At 39.6% G+C, this 22,572-nt stretch overlaps 1 protein-coding gene across 6 annotated transcripts in view; it reads left to right on the top strand.

The window, feature by feature from the left end:
* Positions 1–19,826, top strand: part of RBAK (RB associated KRAB zinc finger) — a 24,843-nt gene extending 5,017 nt beyond the window's left edge. For 2 of the 6 annotated variants that reach the window (XM_017865322.1, XM_017865325.1), the window contains 3 exons: positions 7,879–8,005; positions 8,268–8,363; positions 14,140–19,826. In XM_017865322.1, coding sequence (XP_017720811.1) covers positions 7,879–8,005; positions 8,268–8,363; positions 14,140–16,049 — 2,133 coding nt within the window. In that variant the 3' untranslated portion in view covers positions 16,050–19,826. The remainder of the gene's footprint in view (positions 1–7,878; positions 8,006–8,267; positions 8,364–14,139) is intronic. The other 4 variants (XM_017865327.1, XM_017865326.1, XM_017865323.1 and 1 more) reach the window with 3 other exon arrangements.
* Positions 19,827–22,572: the final 2,746 nt, after the last annotated feature.

The raw sequence follows: 22,572 nt of genomic DNA, 5'->3' as shown, positions 1-22,572 counted from the left end.
AAAAAAAAAAAAGGGGGGGGGGGCTAGGAATAACCCAAAATACTCCCTTTCTTAATACATGTGGCAGTTGGGTTAAATCTTTTTAATAGTTCCCATAGTATGTCTCTTGCGTGCTTATTGTTTTGAAGAAACTGAGTTGGTTATCCTCAGTTTAGATTGTGTTACCCTTGTTTCACCTTTAGCACATTTTTAAAAAAATATCTTGTATGCCTTGTAAAATTGGTAGTTTGATCTGGAAGTCTAATCAGGTTTATGTTCAATTCTTTTCACACAGCTGTACCATACGTGGTATTTGTCTACTTCTGGAGGCACGTGTTACCTTCTTTGTTTTTGTGAACTTAAGAACTATCAACTGTTGATTATTGCTGTGATTTACTAGTTCATTAGGGGAGGCAAAATGGTGATCTGCTAATTCTACCATTTCTTCTTTATTTACTAGCCAAAATAACTTTCTTTTCTTTTCTTGTTTTGGAAACAGAGTCGCGCGTTTATGGCTCACTGCAGCCTCAAACTCCTGTGCTCAAGTGATCCTCCCACTTCAGCCTCCCAAGTAGCTGGAAGTATAGTCATGTGCCACAATGCCCAGCTAATTTTTTAATTTTTAGTAGAGACAGGTTTCGCTATGTTGCCCAGGTTGGTCTTGAACTCCTGGGCTCAAGTGATCCTCTTCTTTGACCTCCCAGTGTTGGGATTATAGGCATGAGCCGTCACAGCTGGCCTAGAATACTTTTCTGAAGATAAATTTCTATTCTCTATTTGGTTATGTAATTCATGCAGGACAGAGAGTTTCTAAAATATTGAGTAGGCTTCTAAGCAGGAAGGTTTTTTTTGTTTCGTTACCATTATGAGCTCATGGGTTTAAACAGATAGTAAATATTTCAGTACATCAAAGTTGTGATTCTTTTAGAAAATTAAATGACTCCATCTTTGGCCAGACAGAATCCCTTTAAGTTGGTTTCTGAGTCCTTTTGAAATATATTTGATATATTTGATAGCAAATATATACATATAATATATATTTGATAGCATTATTTTCTGTTCAGCATTTCGTTTTGAAATCATTTCAAATTTTCAGAAAAATTGCAAGGATTTTACAAAGAAATCCCAGATACTTCCTTTTGTTCAGATACTTCATTTTTAACATTTTCCCACATTAATCATTTATATGGATATATACATACATGTATGTATATGTATTTATATTTTTTTCTGAACTATTTTAGAGTGGGTGTTATATGTCATGCCTCTTTACCCTATAAAGTTTTATATTATATCTTATAAAATCAAGAACATTCTTTTAAATTCTATTAAATATCCATAGCATGGTAATTGAATTCAGGAAATTTATCATTGATTTAATACTTTTATCTCAACTATAGTTCATTTTCCAGTTTTGCCAATTTCCCAATAATTTCCTTAATAGCAATTTTAAATTTTTGGTAGAAGATTCAGTCTAGGACTGTCAATTGCCTTTAGTTTTCATGCTTTTTAAGTCTGTTTAATATGGATTTGTTCCTCAGCGCCATTATAAATTTAAGAATACAGGCCAGTGATTTTATAGAAGTCTTTAAATTTAGGTTTCCCTGATCTTTGTTCATGATTAGATTTACATTGAATTTTTGTCTGGAATGCTACATGGAACCTCTTAAATTTATGGCTTAGAATAGGATCTGTCTTGGGAAAATTCTGCGCATCTTGAGAAGATGGCTTGTTCTGCTCTGGTTGGTAAAGTGTTTGATAAATGTTAATGAGATCAAGTTGGTTGGTTGTGTTGTTCAGGTGTACTATATCCTTGTTGATTGTGTGCCTATTTGTATCAATTGTGGGGGAGAGGGGATTGAAATCTCCTGCTGCAATTGTGGTTCTGTTTCTCTTTGCAATTTTACCACTTTTTGCTTTATGTGTTGTATTAGATACATGAATGTTCAAGGTTATTACATCCTGTTGATTAATAAACCACTTTGTAAAATGGCCTTCCTTAACCCTGCTAATATTCCAGGCTGTGAAATGTGCTTTGTTATTTATGTAGCATTCTTTTTAGTAATGCGTGCATGGTATATCTTATTCCATCCTTTTACTTTTAACGGATTTGCATCTTTATATCTAAAGTATTATTTCTTGTAGGCAGCAAGATTTAGATCTTGCTTGTTTTCATCAGTCTATTTCTGTCTCATAATTGGGGATGTATAGACTGTGTACGTGTAATGTGATTATTGATAAAACTAGTTAGGTTATAGTCCATTGTCTTTGCTTTCTTTTAGTCTCATCTTCTTTGTTTCTTTTTAAAATGTCTTTGTCTTCCTTTTGATTAACTGAGAATGTTTTATGATTCTACTTTTATGTCTTTTGTTGGGTTTTTAGCTATCACACTGTTTTGTTATTTTAGTGAGTTAGAATTTATAGTGTGCAACTTTAATTATCATAGTTTATTCTTAAGTAATGTACCATTTTTTTTAGAGTAAGAGAAACTTAACAATAGGATACTTCCATTTCTCTCCTCTTGGTCTGTACACCATTGTTCATTTTATTTTTACAGGTGGTATCAGTGCCACACAGAATCTATTACATTGTTGTTAATTAAACTGTTATCTTTTATTTATTTATTTATTTATTTATTTATTTTGAGACAGAGTCTCACTCTGTCCCCCCATGCTGGAGTACAGGGGTATGATCTCGGCTCACTGTAACTTCTGCCTCCCAGGTTCAAGTGATTCTCCTGCCTCAGCCTCCCGGGTAGGTGGGATTACAGACACCCACAACCACACCTGGCTAATTTTTATATTTTTAGTAGAGACGAGGTTTCTCTATGTTGGCCAGGCTGGTCTCAAACTCCTGACCTCAGGTGACCTGTCTGCCCCAGCCTCCCAAAGTGCTGGGATTACAGGTGTAGCCACCACACCCGACGCAGTTATCTTTTAAAGAGATTTAAGTAATGAGAGAAAATACGCAGGTAGTCTTCATTCCTTTGTGTAAATCTAAATTTTTATTTGCTGTCATTTTACTTCTGCCTGAAGGACTTTCTTTAACATTTCTTCTAGTTGATGATGAATTCTTGTATGTCTGCAAATGTCTTCATTGTGTCTTTCCTTTTAAAGGTGTTTTGCTGGATTTTTCTCCACAGTGCTTTAAATGTGTTTCTGTATCATCTTCCTGCTTACATTTTTTTCTAAGAGAAATCTGATGTCATACTCATCTTTGTTCCCCTATATATAACATGTCTTTTTGTCTTCCCTCCCTTATTGTTTTAAACGTTTTATCATTAGTTTTGGGCAATTTGATTGCAATGTGTCATGGTATCATTTTTTTCATGTTTCTCTTTTGGGGATCATTGAACTTCTTGGATCTTGGGTTTATGGTGTCATCACCTTGGGAACATTTTTATCATTTTTTCTTCAAATACCCACTACCTCCCCTCCACTGATTCTTGTTGCCTGTATATTAGGCCACTTGAAATTTTCCCACAACACACTGTTGCTCTTTATTTGCTTTTAATTATTTGTTCTGTTTCATTTTATGTAACTTCTGTTGCTATCTTTATATTCACTAATCTCTTTTTTCCACGATGCTGTTAATCTTGTCCAGTATAATTTTCATCTCAGATATTCTAGTTTCTATCTGTAGAAGGTTAGCGTGGGTCTTTTTTACATCTTGCCTGTCTCAATTTTTTTGAACATTTGGAATAGAATGATGAACTTTCTCAGTGCTCTGTGCCGGTTGTAAACTCTGTGTCAATTCTGGGCCAGTTTTGATGATTCTTTTCATCCTTATGGGTTGCAATTTCCTGCCCATTTTCCCATCTTGCAACTCTTTCTCCTCATATCTGCCTCTGTTCTTCTTCCGTGCTCCATGGCCTGGAAATGCTCAAGGCAGAAGTTGATTGGTTCACCTTGTTTATTTCCCATCACTTATAGATAACTCTACTGCCTGATAATCAGTGCCTTGAAAACCATTGCTTCAGCCCGGGCGTGGTGGCTCGTACTTGTAATCACAGCACTTTGGGAGGCTGAGGCAGGTGGATCACGAGGTCAGGAGTTCGAGACCAGCCTGGCCAACATGGTGAAGCCCTGTCTCTACTAAAAATACAAAAATTAGCCAGGCGTGCTAGTGAACACCTGTAATCCCAGCTACTCAGGAGGCTGAGGCAGGAGAATCACTGGAACCCAGGAGATGGAGGTTGCAGTGAGCCAAGATTGTGCCATATCACTCCAGTCTGGAAGACAAGAGTGAGACTTCGCCAAAAAAAAAAAATTGCTTCATGTATGTTCTCCGTTTTATTTTTCTTTCTGTTTTTTTTTTTTTTTTTTTTTTTTTTTCTTTCTTATTCTGACCTACGGATAACGTGCAGTTTGTCTGACATAGTTGTATATTTGGTGCATGTTGGTGTGCTGCACCCATCACTCGTCAGCACCCCAATTCATCATGTGTATAGTCATGTATCAACTCCCCAATGCAACTCCCTCCCCCCGGCCCCCCTCCCATGATAGGGCCCGTGTGTGATGTTCCCTTCCCGGTCCAAGTTGATCTCATTGTTCGTTCCCACCCTATGAGTGGAACATGCCGGTGTTTGGTTTTCTCTTCGTGTGATGCTTTGCTAAGCAAATGATGGTTCCAGTGCATCCATGCTCCCTACCCAAAGGATGCAAACTCATCCTTTTTTAGCTGCATAGTATTCCATGGTGCTTATGTGCACATTTTCCCCACTCCAGTTTGTCACAGTGGACCATTCTGTCACAGATGGACATTTGGGTTGATTCCAAGTCTTTGCTGTTGTGAATAGTGCCGCAGCTGTTTTTGTTTTTTTGTTGTTGTTCTTTGGTATGTACTGCTTCAGGTTAGAGGGCATATCCAGTACCTGTTAGTTTATCACAGCTGAGGGCAGAAGTCCTAATGTCTCTCTCTATATATTTTTCTAATATATGCATTTTTTCTTTGTAGAGATAGGGTCTTGCTATGTTGCCAAGGCTGGTATCAAACTCCTGGCCTCAATGAGTCCTTCTGCCTCAGCTTTCCAGAGTGCTGGGATTACAGGCATGAGCTACCGTACCTGACCTGGATCCAGTTTTATCCATGTCCAAATGTTTTTTTTCCCTGAGCTGTTTTTGATTTTCTTCCACCTCATATGAACTGTTGTGTCAGCTTATCTAGTTCCAGGAAAAGCTTTTGGTATTTTATTGGGATTGCATATTTATAAAGTAATTTAGGGTAACTGATTAAGTTGACCTTAATAATACAACTAATTTTTTTTATTTTTTATTTTTTTTAAATTTTTAATAGAGATGGGGTTTCACCATGTTGTCCAGGCTGGTCTCGAACTCCTGACCTCAGGTGATCTACCTGCCTCAGCCTCCCAAAGTGTTGGGATTATAGGCATGAGCCACCATGCCCAAGCACTTTTACTTTTTCTTATATTCCTTTGTTGTTTTCTCTAATTGTAGATAATGAGCATTTTATTAATACCTTGTTCTTGATCTTAGTGGGAAGGTATGTAGTATTTTCCTGTTAAGTAAAATCCTGATTTTTGGACCGAGAAGACTGAGGCATAAATGTGTGTGTGTGTGTGTGTGTGTGTACATGCAAACTGTATATATGTGCTTGTGTGTAATTGAAATACATATGTCACATATATATCGTACGTACTATTACGTATTAGGGTGCAATAGTTATATTTGTGTATATACATAATATTGATGTTAATGAAGTTTCTATTTTCTTTTTTTTTTTTTTTTTTTTTTTTGAGACGGAGTCTTGCTCTGCCACCCAGGCTGGAGTGCAGTGGCCGGCTCTCAGCTCACTGCAAGCTCCGCCTCCCGGGTTCACGCCATTCTCCTGTCTCAGCCTCCCGAGTAGCTGGGACTACAGGCGCCTGCCTCGTCGCCCGGCTAGTTTTTTGTATTTTTTAGTAGAGACGGGGTTTCACCGTATTAGCCAGGATGGTCTCGATCTCCTGACCTCATGATCCGCCCGTCTCGGCCTCCCAAAGTGCTGGGATTACAGGCTTGAGCCACCGCGCCCGGCCCTCTATTTTCTTTAGTTTGTTTTTTTAAATCAGCTTTTTCTCTCAAGCTTTTTCAAGTATCTTCATGGATACAAGACTTTTCTTCTTTGCTGTGTTATAGTGGCTTGTCATATTAATAGATTTCCAAATATTAAACTAGTCAAATGGGAATAAGTCCCATTTGTCTGTTGTATATTATGTGTTTAAACTGGTACTGGATTTTGTTTGCTTATGTTTCATTTTGGGTATTTGTATTGATGTAAGTGGTATTGGCATGTAATTTTATGTTGTTTATTGGTTGATCAGTCTTCTAACCCCTACCGCCTCCTTACATTCTGGACTAACTTAACCCAGAAGGTTATAGCTCTCTCTCAGTGATTTTATCAGCTCCTGTGGCCTGCCTGTGGATAAGCTTGGATGTCCTGCTTTAGTTTCTCAGCACAGCAGCCTAGCAGCTCTGCCTCTGCTATCTCTTGGGATCTACATAGTCCCAGCTGTATCACTGGGTTTGAACCCCTTGTTGATATGTTCTTATAAATAATAGGATAATGCAACATGCTTACTGGGCACTTTCTTTTTCTAAACTACAAGTTTGGGTGGGGCATGCTGGCTCAAGCCTGTAATCCCAACACTTTGGGAGACCAAGGCAGGTGGATTGCTGGAGCCCAGGAGTTTTGTATTTTTCCTTTTTTTTTTTTTTTTTTTTTTTTTTTTGAGATAAGGTCTCACTCTGTTGCCTAGGCTGGAGTGCAGTGTTACGTTCACAGCTCACTGCAGCCTTGATCTCCCAGGCTCAAGTGATCCTCCTGCCTTAGCCTCCCAAGTAGCTGGAACTACAGGCATGTGCCATGATGTCCAGCCAATTTTTTAAAAAAATTTTATTTTTAGCAGAGATGAGGTCTTACTGTGTTGCCCAAGCTGGTTTCGAACTCCTGAGCTCAAATGATCTTCCCATCTCAGCCTCCCAAAGTGCTAGGATTATAGGCATGAGTCACTATGCCCAGCCCCAACCTCTTAAAAATTGAAGCTGCTTCATGTTTGCCATTGGTACTTTTTACACCTCATCATATTCTTCCCCTTCATCCCATAGAATACACAGTGCATCTTTAAGGACTTCCAGTTAACTGAGTCTGTGAAGCCTAATCTGATGGCATAAAGTTAAAATAATTTGATCCTCTTTTGTTAAATCATTCTGCATCTTGTCTGCATTACTCTAATAACAGCTTTGGGCATTCATTCATTTAACGAATATTTATTGCTGTAAGATTGAGATGTTTGAGATAAAACTCTGCCATGCAGATAGCCAGAGGCCACTGGCCATGAGAATAAAAGAGCCAGAAGAACAAGGAGTTGAAACTAGGTGAGAGCCCCAGAGCAGTGAGTTAGGAAGAAGAAGACCAGGAACTGAGTGGTGAGCACTCCAACATGAAGAGGTCCTGGAGAAGGGGAGGGTCTGACAGCAAAGAAGACTAAAAGAAGTGACAAGGAGTAAAATGCATATGTTTGTTTTCATATTTATCTCTTTATTAGGTTGTCTACTTTTTGAGAGCAGGCATGATGTTGCACTCATATGCCCAAAACTCAGTTCAGTTTCAAAATAGGAGTTCAGTTGTGTTTTGGGTTTTTATTTTTGTGGGTAGTATATATTTTATATATATATATGTGTGTGTGTGTGTGTGTATACACATATATATACGTATATATACATGACCCCAAAGGATATATGTTTCCAATATGATTTCCAATATGATTTCCCTTCCATAATCTGTAACATAAAATAAGGTATACAATGTTCATGGTTAACTTTACCAGTGAGCTTTGTAAAATGTTATCCCCCTATCCCTTTTCCATATTTCCCAATTCTGATCATGTTGCCATTACAGGGGCCAGTGTCATTCAAAGATGTGGCTGTGGATTTCACCCAGGAGGAGTGGCAGCAACTGGACCCTGATGAGAAGATAACATACAGGGATGTGATGTTGGAGAACTATAGCCATCTAGTTTCTGTGGGTGAGGATAGCTTGCTTTCTGAATGCTCTTAGTTGAATGGGGTTTTATCCTTGAATTTGAAGAAATAAGTGATGACACCATTTAATTCCTTGTGGGCACTAGTTGGAGTATTTATATTATTATTCATTAAAAGGTTCTAACTTTGATGAAGTAAAAAATGGAGCACTTCTGTTATGCAGCTTATGAGGTGGCAACATCTTGTACTTCGGAGATTCTGAAGCCAAGCAGCTTGCCCAAGTCCTCCTTCTTTTCCCATTAACAGGGTATGATATCACCAAGCCAAACGTCATCATTAAGTTGGAGCAGGGAGAAGAGCCGTGGATAATGGAAGGTGAATTTCCATGTCAGCATAGTCCAGGCAAGTTAGTAGAGTATCAAATGTTAAAAAATGCTCATCCCAGACCTTTGGGAGTGACTAAAGAGTTGTTGATATGTATTCAGTACCCTCAGGCCCACCTCCCAACCCCCAAATATCACTTTCCTTCCCACACACATACATGAACTCTTCTGTTGATTTTACATTTGATTTACATTGGTAGGGATTTTTTCCATTCTAACCTGTACTGGAGACCCATTCACTTCCTTTTTCTCCAGCATAATTTGTAACTTACTTACTCCCTCGCCATTACAGAATTGTTGTGGGGTTTTGTTTATTTGTTTGTTTTTTGGAGACAGAGTCTTGTTCTGTCACCCAAGCTGGTGTGCAGTGGTATGATCTCAGCTCACTGCACCCACCACCTCCCAGGTTCAAGCAATTCTCCTTCCTCAGCCTCCTGAGTAGCTGGGATTACAGGTGCATGCCACCACGCCTGGCTAATTTTTGTATTTTTAGTAGAGACGGGGTTTCACCATGTTGGCCATGCTGGTCTTGAACTCCTGGCCTCAAGTGATCCGCCCACCTCAGCCTCCCAAAGTGCTAAGATTACAGTCCTGAGCCACTGCTCCCAGCCTTACAGAATTGTTTTGTTTTGGGGCATTCAGAAGTCTGACATAAAAATTAACTTGAGACTTTTATGTTCATTCTTTTTATCTTCCATTTTCTTTCCTTCCTTCCTTTAAAAATACCTTGGACTTATTTTCTGCCCTTAATTTTATTTACTTCTTTAGGCATTCAGATACCAAAACCTCATCTTCCACCTATGCTTATGAATTCAGTCACAGCTTGTAGTGTACGTCATTTCCCAAAGTCCATGCTCAGTTGATGTGACAATATAGCACTCCTCAGCTTTCTCTCTTTCCCCAGTGCTCATTTATCATCTGTCTGTGTGTTCATTTCCCCTTCCCCATAACTGGAATCATGCTCTGTCTGTAGTAGACATTCAGGAAGTGTGAATTTCATAAGTGAATGTCTGTTCTTTTTCTTGCCTTTTCAGGAATATCACCCTAGGACCTGTTTTCCACTTTTTTGGTTTTCTTTGTATCCCTTAAAAGAGTTTATCTAATCTCAACTTCTAAGACCTTTTTTCCTGTGTATTTTTGCAGCTTGCCTCCAAATTGATATGTCTAACACTTTTAACCAGGAGTCTAGTTGAATATTTTGCTTAATAACAGCAGTACCAGTGAGATAGTTCACTTCCTTCCTTCTCAGAATGTCTGATGATAAACTGTGCACATTCCAAAATCATGAATTCTGTCTACCTTCCTCACCTCCCAGTATTTGATTGTGCTAGTCTTCTCTCCATGGTTTGTGGTCTTTGTCCTTTGTGAAATGCTTTGCAGATCGTCAGCACATTCAGTTCCTTTTGACATTAATGTTCAGTATTCTCCCATACCTGGATTACAGTGGATCCATCTTCCATTCAAATGATCATTGTCCTTTTCCTTCATCTGCATTTTACTTGCCTAGATAATACATATTTTCCCTCCCTCCCTCCCTCCCTTCCTTCCATTTTGAGATGGAGTCTCGCTCTTGTTGCCCAGGCTGGAGTGCAGTGACACAATCTCGGCTCACTGCAGCCTTCCTCTCCCAGGTTCAAGCGATTCTCCTGCCTCAGCCTCCCAAAGTAGCTAGGATTACAGGCGTATGCCACCATGCCTGGCTAATTTTTATATTTTTAGTAGAGACGGGGTTTCACCGTATTGGTCAGGCTGGTCTCTAACTCCTGACTTTGTGATCCACCTGCCTCGGCCTCTCAAAGTGCTGGGATTACAGGTCTGAGCCACTGTGCCCAGCCTATTTATTTATTGAGACAGAGTCTCTGTAACTGAGGCTGGAGTGCAGTGGTGCGATCTTGGCTCAGGATAACCTCTGCCTCCCAGGTTCAAGTGATTCTTGTGCCTCAGCCTCCCCAGTAGCTGGGATTACAGGCATGCACCATCAACGCCCAGCCTGTTTTTGTATTTTTAATAGAGACAGGGTTTCAGTCTGTTGGCCAGAAGTTCAACAGAGTGATCTGCCCTCCTCAGCTTCCCAAAGTGCTGGGATTACAGGCATGAGCCACTGCACCCAGCCCCTTCATTTAATTTTAAATTGTGGTTTAAGAAACACATAACATGGCCTGGCACAGTGGCTCACACCTATAATCCCAGCACTTTGGGAGGCCAAGGCAGGCGGATCACGAGGTCAGGAGATCGAGACCATCCTGGCGAACATGGTGAAACCCCATCTCTACTAAAAATACAAAGAAATTAGCTGGGCATGGTGGCAGGCACCTGTAGTCCCAGCTACTTGGGAGGCTGAGGCAGGAGAGTGGCATGAACCCGGGAGGTGGAGCTTGCAGTGAGCGGAGATTGCTGCTGCACTCCAGCCTGGGCGACAGAGTGAAACTCCGTCTCAAAACAAACAAACCAAAAAAACATAACATGCAATGTACTATCTTAACCATTTTTAAGTGTACAGTAATGTTCACTGTATTTGCATTGTTGAGCAATAAACTTTAGAACTTTATGCTTTACATTTGAGCTTAAAAGGTTAACTCCTTGAAGTTTCCTTCATGATTCGTTGACCACTCCAGTCTTTCCTTCTCTTAATACCTATTCCACTCAGCGATTGTTTCCACAAAAAGTTAGATATGAATATACTCCAATATGATTATACACTCTGATGGGATTATATATTCTGAGATTATGTGCTCTGATAGGATTCTATGCTGTGACAGGAGTGTATGCTGTATGAGTATATGCTCTGATAAGATTATATTCTCTGAGTATAAGCTCTGATAGGAGTATATGCTCTGTGATTCTATGCTTTGATAGGAATATATGCCCTAAATGATTATATGCTCTGATAGGTAGGTACATATATTTGTTGCTTGAGCTTCTTCTACCTGAATTATAATCCTCCAAAGAGGAAAGACCTTTTTACTTTTCTTGCTTTGATAATGCAACATACAGTAGGTATTCAGTGGGTTTTTTTATTGACTTGCCAAGGAGCTAGGTAAAAGAAAGATCTTTATCATTAATCCATTGAGAGATCATTTATTCTGAACTATAGATTCTGATAAAACAGATAGGAGTTAGATTAGAACCTGTAAGCACCCATCAGATTAGGAACTACTTTAATTTCTATTCAGAGAGATACAAAGAAAATATGAATACTTTCCAGGGGCATAAGTTTTGGTTAGGAAATAGGATCATAGCTGCATGAACTATAAAATTCAGCTTTCACATCGAAAATTTATACTCCAATGCACATTGTGCAACTTTATGTAAAAGCTATTTTAAAATGTAAGGGAAAGAGATTCAATGAACTGGAAAGAGATTTGATAAATGTCTTCAACTTCCCCCCAAAGTATAGATAGATTTTGAGTATAGCCAACACCAGAAGTCAAACTGAGCAGAGAAGGTCACTAGCACAGACTTATGGCTGAGAATAAGCAAGGCATAGCCTAGGCTTCCAGGAGCAGAAGATGTTGGCAGATTAGTGGAATGCTAGCTTGGATATATATCGTGAATCCAGGTAGTGAAAAATATCATTAATAACCTTTCTGTTTCTTCGTTGGAGTTTGGGTGCTGGAGCTCAGAGATGTTGTAGATTTCTGAGCAGAGTACCATCAGGGTTTCTTTGAATGTGGGTGATAGCAGCTAACAATAGTTTAGTGGATCCAAAAATGTGTATGATACATAAAAATAAAAGTACATTGTAGGGGCAGCTTTGGGAATCTGAGATATAAGATTTTACACCAAATGAAACCCAGGAGTTTGGGAACTCTTATTTGTATTCAGAATTGGGTAAAAGAATTATAGAGACATGACTGGTTTTAGGAAATTTAAGTCGGCAAATTGAAAGAAAATTAATGGGTGAACTTAATGATCATTTGTTTTATGTTATAAACTGTTCTAAGCAGTTTACATGTACTACAGTCCTTTGACAACCCCATGATTTAGGCACTCGTATTCACACTGAATTCAGATGAGTGAAACTGCATCACAGTTATGTAACTTGACCACAGTGCCTTAGTTAGTAAATTGTTGGGGGTTTGAACTGAGGTGGCCTGCTCTGGTGTTCATGCTCTTAACCACTGTGCTTTATTGTGTAATCAGGGAAAGCAGAATTTAATGGCTAAGAAGGTTAGCTAGTATTACATTTGACTTTCAGAACACTTCAAAGATCTGATCTTGGGTTTTTTGTTTCGTTTTTTCTTTTTCTTTTTTTAGTAGAGACAGGGTTTTGCATGTTGCCCAGACTGGTCTCAAACTCTTGAGCTCAGGCAATCCACCCACCTTGGCCCCCCAAAGTGCTAGGATTACAGGCGTGAGCCACCATGCCCAGCATAATCTTGTTTTAAGATACCCGCTAGCTGGCCACTGTGGCTCATGCTTGTAATCCCAGCACTTTGGGAGGCTGAGGTGGGTGGATCACCTGAAGTCAGGAGTTCAAGACCAGCCTGGGCAACCTGGTGAAACTCTGTCTCTACTAACACTACAAAATTAGCTGGGGCAGTGGCATGTGCCTGTAATCCCAGCCAGCTGGGAGGCTGAGGCAGGAGAATCGCTTGAGCCTGGGAGGTAGAGGTTNGTCTCAAACTCTTGAGCTCAGGCAATCCACCCACCTTGGCCCCCCAAAGTGCTAGGATTACAGGCGTGAGCCACCATGCCCAGCATAATCTTGTTTTTAAGATACCCGCTAGCTGGCCACTGTGGCTCATGCTTGTAATCCCAGCACTTTGGGAGGCTGAGGTGGGTGGATCACCTGAAGTCAGGAGTTCAAGACCAGCCTGGGCAACCTGGTGAAACTCTGTCTCTACTAACACTACAAAAATTAGCTGGGGGCAGTGGCATGTGCCTGTAATCCCAGCCAGCTGGGAGGCTGAGGCAGGAGAATCGCTTGAGCCTGGGAGGTAGAGGTTGCAGTGAGCCAAGATTGTGCCATTGTACTCCAGCCTGGGTGACAGAGCGAGACTCCATCTCAAAAAAAAAAAAAAAAAAAAAAAAAAAAAAAAAAAAAAAAAAAAAAAAAAGATTCCTTGCCCTCTGGTCTTCCTTACATTTCTTTTGGACATTCACATGCCTGGGTCTCCTCCGGATGAATGCGAATCTTCTCTGTAAACATGAAGAAATCAGAGCATTCAGAATGTTTATTTGTATTTGTATGCAGACTAGTAAGGCACAGATTTTGGAAGGGTCTAGGCTAGTGGGGATGCTACCATCGTAGTCTTGATATGAAGCAATATCTTACAGTTTAATATAAATTGTAATAGATGTCTCCCAAATGTAATCCATAATGGAGTCTTTCCTTTGCATGGAGACCTAGCACCTGTTTTTGTTCCTCCTGATTCCATTTGATCTAAGTCCTCCCATCTTTGCCTGGATCTGGCGCACTTTCAGCCACTTCTCTGCTCATCATTTGGTTTTATTTCATCTTTTCTACCAAAGTTTGAAACATAATATTTGTAAAGCAACAAAGTTACCTGTATTCAATATGAAGTTACTCTTCTATTTTCTACCACCATTTCATCTTTATCCTTTCACCGTGTGTGTGTGTGTGTGTGTGTGTGTGTGTGTGTGTGTGTGTGTGTGTGTTTTGTATTAGAAATCAAAGGACAAAGAGAACTATGCATTTGTAATTATTTTTATTTATGGAGATCGGCTGTAAAGCCAGAGTCAACCCCACAATGGGGGCTCTTGAGTACCAGTACCTTTCCATAGCTAGTGTGTTTAGATTTACAAAGTTTGTTACTATTTTTCCTTTTTAGAAGTCTGGAAATTTGACGACCTGATAGAGAGAATCCAAGAAAATGAAGACAAACTTTCAAGGCAAGCTGCTTGTATCAACAGCAAAACCCTGACTGAAGAGAAAGAGAATACATTTTGTCAAACTTACATGGAAACAAGCCTTGTTCCTTCAAGCATAATAGCTCATAATTGTGTCTCATGTGGAAAGAATTTAGAATCTATTTCGGAATTAATTAGTAGTGATGGAAGCTATGCCAAGACAAAACCTGATGAGTGTAATGAATGTGAGAAAACATATCATGGAGAGAAAATGTATGAATTTAATCAAAATGGGGATACCTATTCTCAAAATGAAGAAAACATTCTTCAGAAAATTAATATTTTGGAGAAGCCCTTTGAATATAATGAATGCATGGAAGCCTTAGACAATGAGGCTGTTTTTGTTGCTCATAAGAGAGCTTACATGGGGGAGAAGCCCTATGAGTGGAATGATTCTGGACCAGACTTCATACAGATGTCAAATTTTAATGCATACCAGAGATCACAAATGGAAATGAAGCCTTTTGAATGCAGTGAATGTGGAAAATCCTTCTGCAAAAAGTCAAAATTCATCATCCACCAGAGGGCTCACACAGGAGAGAAACCTTATGAATGTAATGTATGTGGGAAATCCTTCAGCCAAAAGGGAACCCTCACTGTACATCGGAGATCACACTTAGAGGAGAAGCCCTATAAATGTAATGAATGTGGGAAAACCTTTTGTCAGAAGTTACACCTCACTCAGCACCTAAGAACTCATTCAGGAGAGAAACCCTATGAATGTAGTGAATGTGGGAAAACCTTCTGCCAAAAGACACATCTCACCCTACACCAGAGGAATCATTCAGGAGAGAGGCCCTATCCATGTAACGAATGTGGGAAATCCTTCTCCCGCAAGTCCGCACTCAGTGACCATCAGAGAACTCACACAGGAGAGAAACTTTATAAATGTAATGAATGTGGGAAATCCTACTACCGAAAGTCTACCCTGATTACACATCAGAGAACACACACAGGAGAAAAGCCCTATCAGTGTAGCGAGTGTGGGAAATTCTTTTCTCGCGTGTCATACCTCACTATACATTATAGAAGTCATTTAGAAGAGAAACCCTATGAATGTAATGAATGTGGCAAAACCTTCAATTTAAATTCAGCCTTCATTAGACATCGGAAAGTACACACAGAAGAGAAATCCCATGAATGTAGTGAATGTGGAAAGTTCTCTCAGTTGTCATATCTCACCAACCATCATACAGCTCATTTAGGAGAGAAACCCTATGAATGTAATGAATGTGGGAAAACCTTCCTTGTAAATTCAGCCTTCGATGGGCACCAGCCACTTCCAAAAGGGGAGAAATCCTATGAATGTAATGTATGTGGAAAGTTATTCTCTGAGTTGTCATACTATACTGAACATTATAGAAGTCATTCAGAAGAGAAACCTTATGGATGTAGCGAATGTGGGAAAACCTTTTCCCATAATTCATCCCTGTTCAGACATCAAAGAGTACACACAGGCGAGAAACCCTATGAATGTTACGAATGTGGAAAATTCTTCTCTCAGAAATCATATCTCACCATACATCATCGAATTCATTCAGGAGAGAAACCCTATGAATGTAGTAAATGTGGAAAAGTCTTCTCTCGGATGTCAAACCTCACTGTCCACTACAGAAGCCATTCAGGAGAGAAACCCTATGAATGTAATGAATGTGGGAAAGTCTTTTCTCAGAAGTCATACCTCACTGTACACTATAGAACTCATTCAGGAGAGAAACCCTATGAATGTAATGAATGTGGGAAAAAATTCCACCACAGATCAGCCTTCAATAGCCATCAGAGAATTCACAGACGAGGAAATATGAATGTACTTGATGTGGAAAGTCTCTGAAGTCAGATCTCAATTTTTAGAAAACTCTCTGAATATAATGAATATGGGAAATCCAATAGAAAGTCAAAGTGTTTATCTGAGAGTTCATGTTCCTGAATGGTGAGAAGCATTTAGGCATTAGATTCATTTTAATCTGAATTTTCACAGAGAAGAATCCCGAAGAATGTAACAAGAAGCAAAACCTTCAGCAAGATCATACGACTTATCAGGCATGAGATAGTTTATGCAGGAGTGAAGTTTTATAAATATTTAATATTTATTTTGGATTCAAATTGTATTTACATATCAGGGAATCATACAAAGGCAAAATCTGTCAATATGGTGAATGTGGAAAATATATTGTCTTGGAAATTTGTTCTACTAAAAGCCATATTTCTAATGTAAAATCAGGTGTTTATAGGAAAGATCTCAGAGGCTATAAGCTCTGAATAAATCTTCGTTGTATAAAATGAAGTTTTTAAATGATCAGGAGTTGATCATGAGGACAGTAGCATTAAATAAGTGTATGGCCATTTTTTATCATGTCTTAAAAAAGCAATCTAATGGTAATTCTATGCAAGTTTGGAATTGGGCGACTTGTGAAGAGGCAGTTTTCTTATTTGAATATTAGGATGGCAAATGTACTAAGACAGGATATATTGTTGGTCAGATAATATTTAGTAGGTATAAAATGGTAAAATACCTAGTTTTCTATTTAGAGGATTTTACAAATGGGTTTTAACAAATGCCTCAGTAGTAGAAGAGGCAGTGTTTTTGTAAAGTTTTCAACTGCATCTGAGCAAGATAAGCTTTTCTAAAAGACTCTTTTGATAAACTACACATAACATAATTTGGAATTAAGTCTGTTTCAGTGAAAGAGAACAAGCATACTGCCCATACTCTAAAATATCCCCAGCTCTCACACCACCTTTGTTTTTTAAACCATAGTTTTCAGTGTGCCTAGTGCCAATATTTTGTGATTTAGAAATTTTATTCAGAAACTTCTATTTGATACAAATACAGTGTCATTGTTTTGTGCATTCCCCTTTTTCCCAGTATTTTGGAACAAATTGATTCAAGTTTCTAGCAGATATTTTTTGGTCGATTAACTTAATGTCCTCACTCCATTTCTTGCTGGAACAGTTTAAGTAGCTACTGCTTCTTCGCGTGACACAGGGGAATCCTGATTAGTCAAAATAATAATGATTTCATTCTCTTTGCCAGTAACTTGTTTTATAGTGGTCATATGACCTGATACTGGGTAAACAAAACAAAGATGGGTTTGTTCTGGAAAAAGGTAAAATGGTAATCAAATAGATTGTGTTCCAGGAGTGTGCAAAGGTGGCTTAATATTCAAAAGTCAGTTGCTATTGTACACCACCTGTAGAAAAGTAATCTGGCACACAGAACATTCTTGTGGTAAAGTTAATGTTCATTTATGATCTTAGCCAATGAGGGATTGAAAGGGACTTCCTTAATTGCATAAACAGACTTCAACAAACAGTATGATGAAATAGTGAACATTTCTCCTAAGATTATAAAAATAAGACAAGGATATCTGCGGTCAATGATTTTATTCAGCATTGTTCAGAAGGACCTAACCAGAAAACTAATGCAAGAAACAGAAACAAAAGGCATAAAGATTAGAAAAGAAGTAAAATTTTAAAAAAGAAAAAATATAAATCTCTATTTGCAGATGCCATGAGTAAATTTGGTAAGTTCCCTGCATAAAAGTTAGGCAAAAAGCATTTTATGATATACCAGCAAAAATCATGGAAAATGAAATTTTGAAAAGCAGTGCCACTTAAAGATCCTTCAAGTGCCTAGGGGAGAAAAATGAGTTAATAAGCTTTGAAGAACTGTATCCAGAAAAGAAAATTACAAAGGAGGAGAGGGACAGGATTCCAGGACAATCTCAAAACTGTTGCTTTTTCCCTAAATTCATTGCAACCTTAATTAAAATCCTAGCAAAGTCTTTAATGTAAATTAACAAGCTAATTCTAGAATTCATGTGCATATTCAAAAGGCCAATAATTGTCAAGGCTCTCTTGTAGAATGGACAGAGAGGATTGAAATTTCCAAATATCAAGACCTGTTATAAAGCCACATAAATTATGATGGTGTTATTTTGGCACAAGGATGAAAAAACTGACTAGTGGAACAGCATACAGATTCAAAAGTAGACACACATGTATACCATCACCTGACTTTTGAGAAAGGTGACACTGAAGTGTAGTGGGGGAAAGGGTATTCTTTCCAGTAAATGTGCTTTGCCAATTAAATTTTGTAATTTAATAAAAAGTCAGTTGAAGGTGGATTGCAAATCTGAATATGAAATGTGAAAGTTTTACAAAGAAATCTTAGGACAGTTTGTAATCTTGGAGTAAGCAAAGGTTTATTGAGACCCAAAAAGCATTAACCCATAAAATAGAACTTAATAGTAAGTTTGAGAACTTGTGTTTATCAGAAAGACCACCAGTAAGAAAATGAACAGGAAACCATGAGGAGGAGAAGTTATTTGCAGTTCGTGTATGTGACAACAGCACTGAGTATAGCAAAAGTGTTGGCAAACTTTTTAGCAAGGTACCAGATGGTGAAAATTTTTGGCTTTGTCACAAATGCTTATCTTTGCTATTGTGTGAAAGCATCCATACACCATGCATTTAAAAAAATGAGCATGACTGCTTCCCAGTAAAACCATTCAGAAACCCAGGTGACAGTCTGGATTTGGTCTGCACTCATAGTTTTCTGGCCCCTGATCTCGAATATGTAAAGAGCACCTACAAATCAAGGGGGAAAATGGAAAGGGCAAAAGATTTTAGAGGATATCCACTCACTTTAGAGGATATCCAGACGGCCACTAAGCGTGAAAAGATGTGTTAGCTTTATTAGTAATCAGGGAAATGCAAATTTAAAACACCATGTAGTACCCATCCATGGAAATGGTTAAAATGAAAAGCATGAAAAAGCATCCTTTTGGCAAGGATGTAAGCAAGAGGAACTGTACACTACTGATGGAATTGCTCATCCATAAAACCATTTTTGAAAGCTGGCACTTAAAACCAAGTATACCCTTTTACCCAAACCCAGCAAAAAGGCATGTGTCTGTCCACCAAAGGACATGCAGAATATTTATAGCATAAAACTGCACGAAACAGAATTATCTTAAGGCACATGTGCAATGGAATGAATAAACAAGTGGCATATTTCCATGGAATACTGTAAAACAGCACGAATGAACTAGAAGTTCGTGCAATAATGTAGCTGAACTTAACAAACCTTGCTGAATGAAAGACTCCAGACACAAAGGTCAACATGCTGTATGATTCCTTTATAATATATAAATTATAAAGACGGGCATAACTTGTCTACGCGGTTTGAAATTAGGATAGCGGTTAGTCTTGGCCAAGGCTGAAAGGGGGCATTTATCTGGTGCTGGGAATAATCTGTTTCTAAACCTGGGTGCTAAATATCTGAGTGTGTTCTGAGCTGTGCACTTAAGGTATGTGTATTTTTCTGCATGTGTGTTACACTTTCCATAAAAGTTTTTTAAAATCACAAATGGCTAACATTTGTGTTACTCGTCACTCTAATTTTTCTAGATGTGTGTGAATATGCTACATAACAAGAATTAAATGGTAGATTTTGCATAATTCTGTGCAGGAAATACATATTTATAGTAATTTTGATGGCAACTACTAAGATTTCCTATGCTGTCCTTAAGGCTTAGCATAATGTATATTTTATTTATTTATTTTTTGTTTTGTTTTGTTTTTGTTTTTTGTTTTTTGTTTTGAGACGGAGTCTCGCTCTGTTGCCCAGGCTGGAGTGCAGTGGCTGGATCTCAGCTCACTGCAAGCTCCGCCTCCCGGGTTTACGCCATTCTCCTGCCTCAGCCTCCCAAGTAGCTGGGACTACAGGCGCCCGCCAACTCGCCCGGCTAGTTTTTTGTATTTTTTAGTAGAGACGGGGTTTCGCCGTTTTAGCTAGGTTGGTCTCGATCTCCTGACCTCGCGATCCACCCGTCTCGGCCTCCCAAAGTGCTGGGATTACAGGCTTGAGCCACCGCGCCCGGCCATGTATATTTTAAGTGAAATATTTGAGAAGGTTAAAGAGTCATTACATACTTTGTCATCCTATACTTTTGCATATATAAATGGGTCTGAGCTGCCTCTTCAATAAAGAAGCTAATATGTAACATTTCATATTTCCCTAAACAAATTGTTTTTCCACATTTCTGAATTAGGGATTCATCTTAAGTTTTACCTTAGAGGTGACCTTTCTTGGCAGTGAATGAATTTAATGCTGAGTTTGATTTGATGGAAAATTATTTAAAAAGTATTCAGCTTAACCTTTGAGGAAATCTCAGATACACAATTAACAGCATAGATGTAAGTGAATGAAAGAAACGGGTCACCAAGACTTTGCACCATTAAAAAAAAAAACTTTGGTTGGGGGCTGGCTGAGCTTGTAAAAGCACAGCAAGAAGGACGTTACATTGGATGGCATAAACTATGTTTTCCTCATTTTTTTTGGTGGGGGGGTTTTTTTTTTTTTTTTTTTTTTTTAAGAGTCAGGTTCTCACCATAGCCTGCAGTGCAGTGATGCAATCACAGCTCACTGCAGCCCCGTCTTCCTGGGCTCATATGATCCTCCCACCTCAGCCTCCTGAGTAGCTGGGACTACAGGTGCATGCCACCACACCTGGCTAATTTTTTAATTTATTTTTTATTTTTTTCGTAGAGACGGGGTCTTGCTGTGTTGCTGGACTCAAACTTCTGGGCTCAAGTGGTCCACCCAACTTGGCCTTCCAAAGTCCTGGGATTCCAGGAGTGAGTCACCTCGCCTGGCCATGTACTTTTCATTCCACCTTACTCATTGAGGGTTAAGCTGAAGTGTGAACAGGTGACTAATGCTTTGCTGAAGGAGGGGGAATCTGGGAGTTGGTTGGGACTTGGGGGTGTGATTCTCCCACAGTGGCTCACTTTGCTCTCTCAGTCCTTTGGGCAGAACCACCAGGCAGTGTTAAGCAAGGCAGGGGCTCACCCTTCACCCCCACCAGAAGTGTCCATTTCACAGGAGATTTTCTCCACCCACGCCCATATTTGCTGGTGCTTGGCTTGGGGTTGGCGAACTTTTCAATTATGTCTTTATGTCAAAAAATAAAAACGCAAGACTACTTCTTTATACCTGAGGCCAAAAATTCATCCACTGTTCCTTATTCCATCCTAAATTATGTCCAGATATGAGGAAGCCAAGCTTTTCAAAGAAGGGAAGCAGGCCAGGCACACGTGTAATCCCAGCACTTTGGGAGGCTGAGGTGGGAGGATCTTGAGCTGAGGAGTTGAAGACCACCCTGGGCAACACAGCCAGGCCCCTTCTCTATTTTGTTTGTTTTTTGAGACGGAGTTTGGCTCTGTCTCCCAGGCTGGAGTGCAGCGGCGCAATCTCGGGTCACTGCAAGCTCCGCCTCCCGGGTTCACGCCCTTCTCCTGTCTCAGCCTCCCGAGTGGCTGGGACTACAGGCGCCCGCCTCAGCACGCCTGGCTAATTTTTTTGTATTTTAGCCGAGACGGAGTTTCACCGTGTTAGCCAGGATGGTCTCATCTCCTGACCTCGTGATCCGCCCGCCTCGGCCTCCCAAAGTGCTGGGATTACAGGCATGAGCCACCGCGCCCGGCCCTAATTTTTGTATATTTAGTAGAGATGGGGTTTCACCATGTTGACCAGGCTGGTCTCAAACTCCTGACCTCAGGTGGTCCACCTGCCTTGGCCTCCCAAAGTGCTGGGATTACAGACGTGAGCCACTGAGCCCGGCCAACATCCTCTATAAAACCCTTCTAAGAAGCAGAAATGGGGTTAACCTCCCATACCAGGAAGTAGCTATGTGATTGGTTTTTCTTTCCAGTCAAGATTGCAGCACTTCCCTGGAGAAAATGAGTTCTGACAAAAATAACCAGACATTTGAGGAACTCAGTCACCAAAGAAAAAACTGTACCACCTATACTAAAGATTCTCAAAGAAATAAGAATATATTGGTAATGTTTGGGAGACTGAGGTAAGAGGATCTCTTGAGGCCTGGAGTTCAAGACCTGCCTGGGCAACATGGTGAGACTCCAGCTCTATAAAAGATAATTTTAAAAATTAGCTGGGCATGGCTGAGTGCACCTGTGGTTCCAGCTACTCAGGAGGCTGAGATGGGAGGATCACTTGAGTCCAGGAATTTGAGGCAACAGTGAGCTATGATCATGCCACTGCATTCCAGCTTGGGCAACAGTGAGACCCTGTCTCGAAAACACAAAAGCAAAAAAACAGGCATGCAAAGAAGCAGAAAAACAGAACCCATAATGAGTAGAAAAATAACAAAGACCCATAAGTGGCATAGATGATGGAATTAGTGATCCGGACCTTAAAACAGCTACTATAAATATTCCCCGTATGTTCAAGAAGAATGGAGAATGAACAGGAGTAAGGGACCCGAAACGACTGTGTTCCATGCTGAGGGTGGCAGAGGCTGGCCGGATGTTGGATGAGGCTCAACTCG

Source organism: Rhinopithecus bieti, unplaced genomic scaffold (assembly GCF_001698545.2).
Source record: "Rhinopithecus bieti isolate Rb0 unplaced genomic scaffold, ASM169854v2 scaffold_82902, whole genome shotgun sequence".
Classification (NCBI taxonomy): Eukaryota; Metazoa; Chordata; class Mammalia; order Primates; family Cercopithecidae; genus Rhinopithecus; species Rhinopithecus bieti.
This window is presented reverse-complemented; position numbering and strand designations above follow the sequence as displayed.